General features: G+C 44.7%; 2 protein-coding genes across 2 annotated transcripts; both read right to left on the bottom strand.

Moving 5' to 3' along the window:
* Positions 1-4999: 4999 nt before the first annotated feature.
* On the bottom strand, positions 5000-7102 carry LOC108578674. Its single transcript, XM_017942049.1, has one exon. The coding sequence runs from the start codon at positions 7100-7102 to the stop codon at positions 5000-5002; it is 2103 nt and encodes a 700-aa protein (XP_017797538.1).
* A 20-nt stretch (positions 7103-7122) lies between these two features.
* Positions 7123-8617, bottom strand: LOC108578673. The gene is made up of 2 exons (XM_017942048.1): positions 7930-8617; positions 7123-7799 (listed from the first exon to the last, which is right to left on the bottom strand). Exons 1-2 carry the CDS (start codon positions 8615-8617, stop codon positions 7123-7125), a joined length of 1365 nt encoding a protein of 454 aa, XP_017797537.1.
* Positions 8618-11718: the final 3101 nt, after the last annotated feature.

Here is an 11718-nt window from a genome sequence, read left to right as displayed (position 1 = left end):
TCTCCCATTCGCTACGTCTTCCATCCTGATATCCCTGTCGGTTTCTTTGCAGTCCCTTGTTAAATGTTCCAGATTTCCGAATCTATCATCACACAAATCGCATCTCTCCTTCCTTCCTCCTCTTCCCAGTACTTGTTCCAGTTTTCTAAATTCCCGCATCTCGCTTGGGCTATTAACTTCTGGCCTCTTCCTTCTTTGCTCAAGTATTCTGGTAGTCCTATAGTTCTGATGTATTTGTACCTAATGTTGTATTTGGATTGTTCTATTTTTGTGTATTGCCTCTGTTGTTGCACTTCTTTGTCTCTTCTCCTTATCCTCTCCGTTACCTCTCTTCCTTCTCTTCTCAACTCATCCACCCCCGCTTGACTTAATCCGTTTCTTTTTAAGTACTCCTCTCTCTCTTTTCCGGTTCTAGTTTGTTCTTTATTTGCTTCCTTTCCCTTCAGACATTCCTTGACTATTTTCCTTCCTACGCCCTTCCTTACTCCCTCCTCAAATTTCCAAACTTTAATTCCTGCTTTTACTCTTAATTTCTCTCTCTTTGATTCCTCCAGCACCAAGTAGTCTGGGTGTGCGGATGTCTAAGCCAAGCGTCCATTTTATGTATCTTACTTGTATCTTTTCTATTTCGGCTCTCTCCTTAAAACCCCACAGTTCTACCATATACATCAGTACACCAAGTACCAGCATGTCCCTAACCTGGTTCAATGTCACGTTTGCCTTCTTTATCCTTTCCTTTATGTGTCCAGCCATGTTACCGTTCCTCTGAAATCTTATTCTCAAGTAATTAAATTCCTTGACTTCTTCCACCGTTTTGCTTTTCCATCCCCAATCTACTCTTTTCGCTCTCCCTCCCCCCAAGCCATGTTACCGTTCCTCTGAAATCTTACTCCCAAGTAATTAAATTCCTTGACTTCTTCCACCGTTTTACTTTTCCATCTCCAATCTACTCCTTTCGCTCTCCCTCCCCCACCCCTGAAAATCATTACCTTCGTCTTTCCCACGTTCAGTAACAGTTCTTGTTTATCTAAATACTTTTCCAATCTTTTTATAATTTCCCTTAGTTCTTCCTCTCTGGTCGCTACTACCGCTACGTCATCTGCATAAGCTAGAGACCAGAATTTCTCACTTCCTACTCTAATCCCTCCTGCTTGCCCTCCATGTCTGCGATAAATATTGTGAACAGGGTCGAGCTGAGCGGGCATCCTTGCCTCAGTCTTTCCCCCGTCCAGAACTCCTCAGACTCATCTTCTCTCGTTCTGACTACATTTCTCGTCTCCTCGTATATCTCCTTTACTCTTTCTGTTAACCCTTTTCTCACTCCGCACTTCTCCATGGATTCCCATAATTTGGTTCTCTTCACAGTGTCGAACGCGGCTTTTAGGTCGACGAACATTGCGTATATCTTTCCTTTTTGCTTTCTAGTCTCCCTCTCCACAACGTGTTTTGCAGTATGTATGTGTATCCACTGCCTCTCTGTGTTTTCTGAACCCTGCTTGCGTCTCTGGCAGGATTCTTTTATTTTCTACATCTTTCTTAAGCCTTTCGTTCAGTAGCCACGCATATATTTTATACGCTGTACATAGAAGGCTTATTCGTCTATAATTTCCTGTGTCATTTTCGTCCCCTTTTTTAAATATGGTGGCTATCGCCGCGCTTTTCCAATCTTCCGGGAGGCCCTTTCCTGCCCACACCTTCCTGATTACCTCCTTCAATTTGTCCCTTGTATTGCCTTCACAGTGTACCCATGCCTCATTTGGGATGTTGTCCCATCCTGGCGACTTCTTTTTCTTTAGTTCTCTCAATTGCTTTTCTATTTCCTCCTCTGTCAGGTCCTCTTCATCGTCTTCTACTGGGATCTGTTCTCTCCTAGCCCCTACTGACTTAGCATCTGACCCCCCCAGTAGCTTCTTGAAGTGATCTCTCCATGTTTCAATTGTAATCTTGTTTACGGCACTTGTCTCTCTTTTCCTTTCCTAATTAATATAGGACCATATTTGTTTTCTGCCTTTGCCTTTCTAATCTCCTCTTCCTCTTCTTGTTTCCATCTTTTCTCCTTACTCTCGCATAATTTCCTGAAATCCGCCTTTTTCTGTAGAAGAACTTCCTTCTCAATTTTTCCCACTTTCCACTTTTTATAGTATCTGTCCACTGCCCTTTTTTCCCTAGTGCATTCCCTGTCCCATCATCTTTTGTGTTCTATCTTCCATCTCCTTACACTTATTGATCTTGATTCCATCATCTCTTTTATCTCTGTTTTTAGCTTTTCCTAATCTTCTGTCGCCTCTTCGTCCTGTTTGTATAATCTTCCCCTTGTCCTCTCTTTATATCTCTCTATCGCGTTCTTATTCCAGTTTATTACCTCCGTTTTCAGTTGCCCTTCCTCTGAGTCCTCCTCTCCCTCCGCCATTACCCCTACAGTTAATGGTAGATGATCAGAGTCCATTCTATCACCTATCTGTAATTTTTCTGTCCTATCCCAACCTTTTGAATTGGTCAATACATAGTCTATTACCGATACCCCTTTCTTGTCTACATAGGTAAGCTCCCCCTCCTCGTCTTCCCTTTTATTTCCATTCAGAATATGTAACCCCCTATCCTCTATCATTCTCATCATTTTTCCCCCTGCCCGTTTTTTACCTTATCTTTAGATTTTCGTTTTTCCTGCTCTTCCTCTGCTCCTCTGCTGTACCAGCTTTCTTCTTCCCCTATCCTCGCATTAAAGTCTCCCCCTATTATTGCTACTTCTTCACCTATGTGTTCTAGTTTTTCCTCTATCTCTCTTGCTATTCTGTCGATCTCTCTGTTACTGTACACTGCCCATATGTTCCATATTTCCTCCTTGACTCTGATTTTTCTTCCCACCAAGCCTTCCACCTGTTCGCACCCTTCCAATATTTCCCAGCTTTCCTTTACTCCAGTTATTATTCCACCTCGGGGTCTTCCCTTCTTCTTCTCTCTTATTGCTGCTTGGCAGCTCCATACAAATCCTTTTGGCAGTCTTTTTCTTAAGCTCTCCCATTTTCTCTGATCCACCCAAGTCTCTAATAATCCTACATAGTCGAATCCCTCCACAAATTTCCAAAATTCTCTATCTTTTCTTTCTATTCCTGCCACGTTCCAAAATAGTAGTTTACCTTTGGCGGGCTTTTCTGTGCTTCCTCCTTTCTTATTTCCACCTTCTGCTTCATATTTTCCTATATATTGCCGTTTTTTTGTTTCCTTTTTCTGATCATTATTTTCCTTACATTCTTTCGGTTTACTCTTACCTCTAGAATTTTATTTAGTATATACTACAGATTTTCTATGATAACAGATCTTTCAATTAACACCAATTTTGTTAAGAAATATGTAATTGTATTATTATATCATTTATAAGCCTTTTATCTGAATTGCCAAGTGTCCAGACATTTATGGACGGGAGTGTATTTTATTTTATTTTGCAGCTGCTTAAGATTTGTTGCATGTGATACTGTGACCATGTATTTTGGTTTTGTTGTTCCCCTCATTTTATTTATTTTTATTGCCACTATACTTTGTAGTTCCAGATCCTTTTTTATATCTACTATATCTGTTTGGTTGTGTAGGCCTATGAGTACATTGTAGGCTCTCCTTTTATCCTCTTTTTTTGTATATATGTGAAATTTGATTTCCTTCTCTTTCCACTACGGCCTGATCAGTTTGTAAGCCTCTCCTATTTCAACCAAGTCGAGCAGCAATGGGAAAAATACAACTAGAAAACAGCGCTGGTGCAGCAATAAATTATCGACGTCGTATCAGTTAAAGAGAAAAGATTTATTTCCATAGAATCTTTGTATTAGAATGATTGAAATTAGATTGATGAAAATTATTACCAAATTTTTATATACACAATTGTAGGGGATTTATGTGAGGAGGGATAGTAAACTCGAACGGACTTTGTTCTATACTATATTTATTAATACTTTATATCGCTACGTGCTACGCTAAGAATGTCGCTCAATCAATCGCTGGATTCATACTGCCTTTCGCTCCCTCGCATTCACTCTAATGTCATCTTGCATACATGCACACTTTTCGATAGAAGAAAACACACACGCACTCACGCACTCCTCGCCTGATTACTAAAACTAAACATTCGTTCAATATCTTTCGCGCTATCCCAAACACTCGACCTGGCACGCCGGTCCTTACCGCTCCGGTCATAGACCCTCACGCATTCACACAGACAACGCATTCATACAAACAACGCACTCACGCTCGGTCATCCCTACACTACTGACTATTGGTATTCTAAGTAATGAAACTGTGATGGTTACTGTGTGATGATTGCTGGTAGACTGATATAAGACATTATTCCTAGAGACTTCCGAGACAGCCAGGAAGCTCTAGGAAGTGTCTATTTTTTGATTGGTGATTGACAGAAACCAATGAAATCGTGTGAAGACTACCACCACCCTGTTCCGTACGACCTTGGCGCCTTTCGTGAAGAATAGGGGGTGGTATGTGAAAGTGAAAGTGAAGTCTGAAATTTGGCAACGTCGCGGAATTTCCGTTGGGCCTGGTACCTGCGACGGGGTCAGCGGTGACCCGAGCTGGATACGGTCGAACCCCGGCGCACGGCCCGCTGGAAATTCACGTTTTATGACACGGACAATTGGCTGTTGAGATCGTGACTGACGTATTAAGAAAACAAATTCTAAAGAAGTTAAAAGACAAAACGATTCCTCAAAAACATCCCTTGAAATTGTGTGTCATGAAACGGTGCTAGCCATCTGCTGTCAAAGGCTTTCCTTTGTGCAAATTGCTAGCCGCACGGCCCGCCGGAACGTCTTACAAACTATGGATTATAAAATTAAATCTATGGTTATTTCGAGGATGCTCCGCGGAACATCCTCCCCCCGTTGAGAGTACAACGATCAAGTGAATGTAAATATAATATTTAAGATGACAATTTAAATCTAAACTAAGATAGTAATTAATAGTAAATGTATAGGGACATTAATTATTAGTAACTAGATTAGGGAGATGAGTGTTCTCCCTTGGTAGCTGGTTCCTCCGAGTCTTCTTCTTTGGCTTCAATGGGCAGCGGTGCGAGTTTTTTCACGCTCCGGACCAACACGTTCGTAGCGGTTTTAATCGTGACGGTACGAACAATGCCGTCGGAGCCTGGGTGTACTTGGGTGACTCTTCCCAGAGCCCACTGCATCGGGGGTATGTTGTCTTCTCTCAGGAGGACGATCGTGCCCTCTGTGATGGTGTGACTGCCGCTGGACCATTTGCTGCGGGTGACCAGCTCGTTCAAGTATTCCCGATGCCGTCGGGCCCAGAAGTGTTGTTTTACCTTCTGGATTTGCTGCCAGCTGGAGAGTCGGTTTGCTGGAACATCCCTGAAATCACGCTCACGTAGACTCGTAAATGAATCGCCAATCAGGAAGTGTCCGGGTGTAAGTACGAGGAGGTCATTAGGATCAGATGAAATAGGAGTGAGAGGTCGGGAATTCAGGATGGATTCAATTTCTATTATAAGGGTATTAAAGCTCTCGAAGGTGAAGAACTCAGCACCTGCGACGCGTTTGAGGTGATATTTAAACGACTTTACCGCGGCCTCCCAAAGACCGCCAAAGTGAGGAGCTTGCGGTGGAATAAAATGCCATTCGATCAATCGATCAGACAGAAAGGCTTGTACCCTGTTGTTGTGGTCATCAGAGCGCAGGAGGTCGCGCAATTCACGTAGCTCGTTGTTCGCCCCGACGAAGTTCGTTCCGTTGTCCGAGTGTAGACTGATGCAGAATCCTCGACGGGCGATGAATCTTCGGAGTGCGGCGATGAAGCCTTCACTTGTGAGATCACTCACTACTTCGAGGTGGACCGCCTTTACCGCGAGGCACACAAAAACCGCGGTGTAGACCTTTACTCTGCTTCGGTTTCGGAGTTTTTTTTCTTTTACAAAGAATGGCCCGCAGTAATCCACCCCTGTATGAGTAAATGGGCGTGATTCGGTGACCCTTGCTGCCGGTAAGTTGCCCATGACGTAGTCGGTCGGCGGTGGCTGCGCTCGGTAACACCGGACGCAATCCTTGACCGCCTTCCAAACTTGACTGCGGCCGTCGATAGGCCAGTATCTTTGTCTCACGGCGTACAATGTGGCCTGAACTCCGGCGTGCAGGTGGATTCGATGCTCGTTCTCTATTATTAGCTTCGTGACGGATGATTTCGGCAGGATCACTGGATGTTTTTTCGAGAATGGTATTGCCGAGTGTTTCAGGCGTCCGCCGACGCGCAGCACTCCGTCCTGGTCCACGAATGGATTTAAGCGCTGTAGCTTCCCCCTTATGCAGCAGTTCTTCTCCTTGGCGCGGCATCGTAATTCTTCCGGAAAGTGAAGGCCTTGAATTAATTTTACGATTGCGTTGTGAGCTTGACGAAGTTCTGTGGCTGTAAGCGCTCCCTTTTGAGTGTTGCAGCGTTTCCATCTCAAACAGAGCGCGACGATCCTTTGGAGTCTTCCCCATGACGAGTATCTTTCCAACAGGCTCGTGTCGATGGGTGCAGTTGTTAAACACACTACAGTCTTTTGTTCCAGATCTGTAGTTGGTTGTTTTATCTCCCACGTAGGCCAGTGAAGTTCCTCTCCTTTAAGCCAATCTGGTCCTTGCTGCCAGATAGATGGTTGGAGAAATTCAACCGCTGACTGACCTCGTGTGATCAGATCCGCTGGATTGTCTTCGGTCCTCACATGACGCCAATCTGTAATGTTGGTTTTTGTCTGGATTTCTGAGATTCTATTAGCGACAAAGGTTTTTAACGAATGTGGAGATGTGTTGATCCAATGGAGGACTATCGTGGAGTCGGTCCAGAAGATGCTGCGGTTGATTTTTACGTGAAGTGCCTTCTGAACGGTTGTAGCTAGGGATGAGAGGAGCAGTGCTCCGCACAATTCGAGACGTGGAATCGTTTGAGTTTTTATGGGCGCTACCTTGGATTTTACCAGGAGAAGTTCAACCTGGATGTTACCACGCGTATCGGTGGACCGGAGATAAATGCAGGCTCCGTATGCCTTCTCACTGGCGTCACAGAATCCATGTAATTCCATAATTGTTGGTGATTCAATGGTGGCCATTCGTTTGAATGTGGCGTTGTTCAGGAGCGGCAGTTGAGTGTAGTAGTTCGTCCACTCAGTATGGGAAGAGACTCGTCCCAGTCAATCTTCATGGTCCAGATCCGTTGAAGCAACAGCTTTGCGAGGATGATGACTGGTCCAAGGAGTCCTAATGGGTCGTAAATTTTTGCTATTTCTGAACTGATGGATCGCTTCGTTATACGGGTTGTGTCGGCGGTGGTTGATACTGCGTAACCAATACTGTCGTCGGACGAATTCCAGTAAATTCCAAGTGTTTTGACGGTAGAAGATTCGCCTAGATGGAGCTTGCTGTTAATGTGATCCTCTGATAGTCCTTGGAGTAATCGTCTGTCGTTCGACGCCCATTGACGAATTTTCATATCTGCGAGTTTTAATAGACGGGTGAGATTTTTACTTAAGACTAGCCCTTCTTCAATGGTTGAGGTTCCGGTGAGAGCATCATCTACGTAAAAATCCCTTTTTAATATTGTGGAGGCGTGGGGAAAACGGTGTCCCTCGTCTTCGGCTAGTTGCTTGAGGCAACGTATAGCGAGAAATGGTGCGGCGGATAATCCAAACGTGACGGTGTTGAGTTGGTACGCGGCGATCTCTCCGTTAGGATCACGCCATAGGACGCGTTGGTACTTACGGTCTTCGGGGCATACCATGATCTGTCTATACATCTTCTCGATATCTCCTGTAAGGACATACTGATGTATGCGAAATCGAAGAAGAATGTATAGCAAATCATCTTGTATTTTTGGTCCTGTGTGAAGTGCGTCGTTGAGTGAGATGCCGGTGGTGGTTTCTGCCGATCCATCGAATACCACTCGAAGTTTTGTCGTTTGGCTCGTGATTTTTTTTTACTCCGTGGTGTGGCAAATAAAATCCGTTGGTTGTTTGATCGGTTCCAACCCTTGACATGTGTCCGAGATCGATGTATTCTTGCATCACCTCGTGATACTGTTGTTTCGTCTCTGGTTCCTGTTGAAGCTTCCGTTTTAATGAGAGGAATCTTTTGGTAGCTCTGGACTTCGATTCTCCAAGTTGTTGTTCCCTTCCGTTGAAAGGCAGTGCCACGACATATCGTCCTTCTGCATCTCGTTTCGTGTTTTTGCAGAAATGCGTCTCACAGGCCTCTTCAGATTTGGAAAGACGCTGGACCTGTGGTCCTTCCTCGATCTCCCAAAATTTGGCGATGTCCGTTTGTAGTGCGGTGGTCGTGTGGCAAGACGTGCTGCTTGTTGGATTGGTGGCTGGTGTGCTCCCCCCGATTACCCATCCTAATCTTGTTTTTTGTAGGTATAGGTCGGGGCCATTCGGAGGAGAAATATTGATCTGTCCAATGCATAATAAAGACAGCGCGGTTCCGACACCTAGAAGAGCCTCGATCGGTGCTGGATGATAAAAATTCGGATCTGCTAGTTTGATGTTACGTGGTATTTTAAATGTGGAACGATCGATCGGTTGGCTTGGAATTAACGAAGCTATTTTAGGTAATGTTAAGAAGGTCATTGTCCGTTTGTAATGGCTGATGCGAGATACAATGGTAGCGTCGATGGCGTGTCTGGCCACGGTCGATAGAGTGTTGAGAGCACCGATTGGGACGAAACATTTCTTTTGAGGAACGCCGAGTCGTTTCGTGAGATTCTCCGTCATGAAATTTGTAGTTGCGCCCGTGTCGATTAAAGCGCGACAGCGGATCGGGTTTTGGTCCTTGTCTAAAATGTTAATTTCTGCCGTGACGAGGAGATCGTTTGTAATCGAATCGACGATAAAGATGTTGTGGTGTTTCGTGCCTATTGAAGTCTCGGTTTGCTCTAGTCATTTTGATGTCCGTGGTTGAGAGGCTGCAGTCTCCATGTTCTGCCATGGTGATACTGGTACTTGGGAGACGCCAGATTCCATGCTCTGCCATGATGATGCTGGTGCTGGTGCTGGTGCTGGTCGGTTCGTATTATACTGCGGATGTTCTGGATGATGCAATAGGGTGTGATGACGTTTATGGCAGACACGGCACGATCCGGACCAACAGAACTTTGGTGTGTGTTCCCCTTTCAGGCAATTACCGCAGAGAGACGCGTTTTCAACAGCGGTTCTTTCGCGGATTTGGCTTGAAATTCACCACAGGCCCAAATTCCGTGTCCACCCTGGCATATGGGACATTGTTGTGTATCCGAGCTTAAGAAGGCGTGTTCTCGTATTGGCCTTGACCGTCTCATTCGCGGACTCTCCGGTCTTGATGGTTTTGCGGGTGCTGGTGACGATGCTGGAGCACAGTTTGCGCGTTTTTCCAGGAACTCGAGAAGGTCAGTGTATAGAGGCATTCTTTTCCTGTCTGTTAACGTGAGCTCCCAAAGCCATGCGATGTCAGAGCTCACCTTGGAGAGGATGATGGAGACTAACATACTGTTCCACGAGGAGACGGATTCTCCTAAATTTTTCAAGGCGCGCAGATGTTGGCGTATGGTATCTACGAGGTTTCCTAATGCTTCCGGCGAATCTTTGGAGAGTTTTGGTATGTTTCGTAGCGCGTCGCAGTGTCCTAATATTATGCACCGCGTGCAATCGAATTTTTCTTTTAATAATTCGATGGCGTCAGTGTAGTTCGCGTCGGTGATACTTAACGACTGTATGCACGCGGCCGCTTTATCCGTTAATGTTGATCGCAAATATTGCAATTTTTGTACCGGCGTTAAGTTATCGTTTCGATCGATCATCGATGAAAATATGTCGAGAAATGATGCCCACTTCTCGATCGTTCCGTCGAACGTAGGTAGACGCATCTCTGGCAATCTTATCGTCATTGGGGCCGATACTGTTAGTGCGGGTGATGCGGATGTGCCGCGGATCGTCGGATCGTTGCCATACATCATTTTGTTTGCTAGTGCAACCACGGCGTAATAGTCGTTCGATATTGTGTATCGACGCGCTTCCTCGGATTCGTCGAGTTCTTCTATATTAAACTGTGTCTCATCGAATCGTTTCCAAACCTCGTTCAACCCATTGAGATGGGCTTGGAGCAGGTGTATGTCGCGTTGACCGGGTTCGCGTTGTGTGTCGAGGAATTTGGTAAACGATGTAATTTGTCCGATAATATTACCCCGTTTGCGTCGCAGGGTACTGATATTGAGATTATGAGTTGCAGGCTGGGATTGTTCAGAGGTGTTTGCCATGGTGGTTAGGAATATGAGGTTAATTATATGAAAATTGGCGAATCAAAACGAGTCTACCTTGCGTTGTGATGATGCCGTGATTCCCTCGTTTCTTATCTTCGACGTCTCTCGGCGGCGGATGCTGCAGCTGATACTGCGGCTGATGCTGCGACTGGGATGGTTGCGGCTGATGTATTTGAGCGTCAGCATGATCTTTTCTCGGTTCTGGATCCGTCACGTGTCGAGATTCGAACGAGCACTGTCACTAGCGTTTTATTTAATATCTTCGGATTCACGATCACTGCATCCGGCTCGAAGGACCAATGTTTTGCCACGCACACGCGTCGAGACTTGGCGTGAGGACGACAAGTCTAGCAGAGATTGTAAGTCTCCACTTCGAAATTATTTCGCGCCGCGTGCCTTGTGACTCCCTATTATTTTTTAGAAAATAGGGATGATTATGTATGTAACTAACTGTTTATTTTAAACTTTAACAATATATTACTTTTCCCTAACACTATTTAACAAATTGACTACTGACTATTGGTATTCTAAGTGATGAATCTGTGATGGTTACTGTGTGATGATTGCTAGTAGACTGATCTAAGACATTACTCCTAGAGACTTCCGAGACAGCCAGGAAGCTCTAGGAAGTGTCTATTTTTTGATTGGTGATTGACAGAAACCAATGAAATCGTGTGAAGACTACCACCACCCTGTTCCGTACGACCTTGGCGCCTTTCGTGGAGAATAGGGGGTGGTATGTGAAAGTGAAGTATGAAATTTGGCAACGTCGCGGAATTTCCGTTGGGCCTGGTACCTGCGACGGGGTCAGCGGTGACCCGAGCTGGATACGGTCGAACCCCGGCGCACGGCCCGCTGGAAATTCACGTTTTATGACACGGACAATTGGCTGTTGAGATCGTGACTGACGGATTAAGAAACAAATTCTAAAGAAGTTAAAGACAATACGATTCCTCAAAAACAGCCCTTGAAATTGTGTGTCATGAAACGTGCTAGCCATCTGCTGTCAAAGGCTTTCCTTTGTGCAAATTGCTAGCCGCTACGGCCCGCCGGAACGTCTTACAAACTATGGATTATAAAATTAAATCTATGGTTATTTCGAGGGTGCTCCGCGGAACACACTTTTTGTCTAAATTTTCATAGTCTTGAGCTTCCTGTAGTTGCACATCTACTGTGTTTTTGTGATATTTGACATGGAATTTTCTACTTACATTGTTATTCAGCAGTTTTATAAACTCGCTGTGATTTTGTATGCCTCCATGTATGACCAGTGGCGGAAGCCTCTTTTTATTTCCTTTATCTTTTTGGTTAAGATGCACTTGTTGAGTTTTAGATGCTCTGTTTTACGGATTTAAGTATTCTACATCCATATTTTTCATCTTGCAGGACTTTTTTTTTGTTTGTGGTCTTGTACCTACTGGAATTCATCTTCTTTAT

The sequence above is a fragment of the Habropoda laboriosa genome, unplaced genomic scaffold (genome assembly GCF_001263275.1).
Source record: "Habropoda laboriosa isolate 0110345459 unplaced genomic scaffold, ASM126327v1 scaffold73, whole genome shotgun sequence".
In the NCBI taxonomy this organism is placed as follows: Eukaryota; Metazoa; Arthropoda; class Insecta; order Hymenoptera; family Apidae; genus Habropoda; species Habropoda laboriosa.
The sequence above is the reverse complement of the archived record's forward strand: the minus strand, read 5'-3'. Positions and strand labels throughout refer to the sequence as shown.

Bases quoted from the DNA above. Each gene is read 5' to 3' on its own strand.
- LOC108578673 (XM_017942048.1), bottom strand. From the start codon at position 8,617: ATGACCTTCTTAACATTACCTAAAATAGCTTCGTTAATTCCAAGCCAA. The intron at 7,800-7,929 runs GTATTCGATGGA...ATGTCCTTACAG, and splicing joins AAACGACAAAACTTCGAGTG to GAGATATCGAGAAGATGTAT.
- LOC108578674 (XM_017942049.1), bottom strand. From the start codon at position 7,102: ATGGCCACCATTGAATCACCAACAATTATGGAATTACATGGATTCTGT.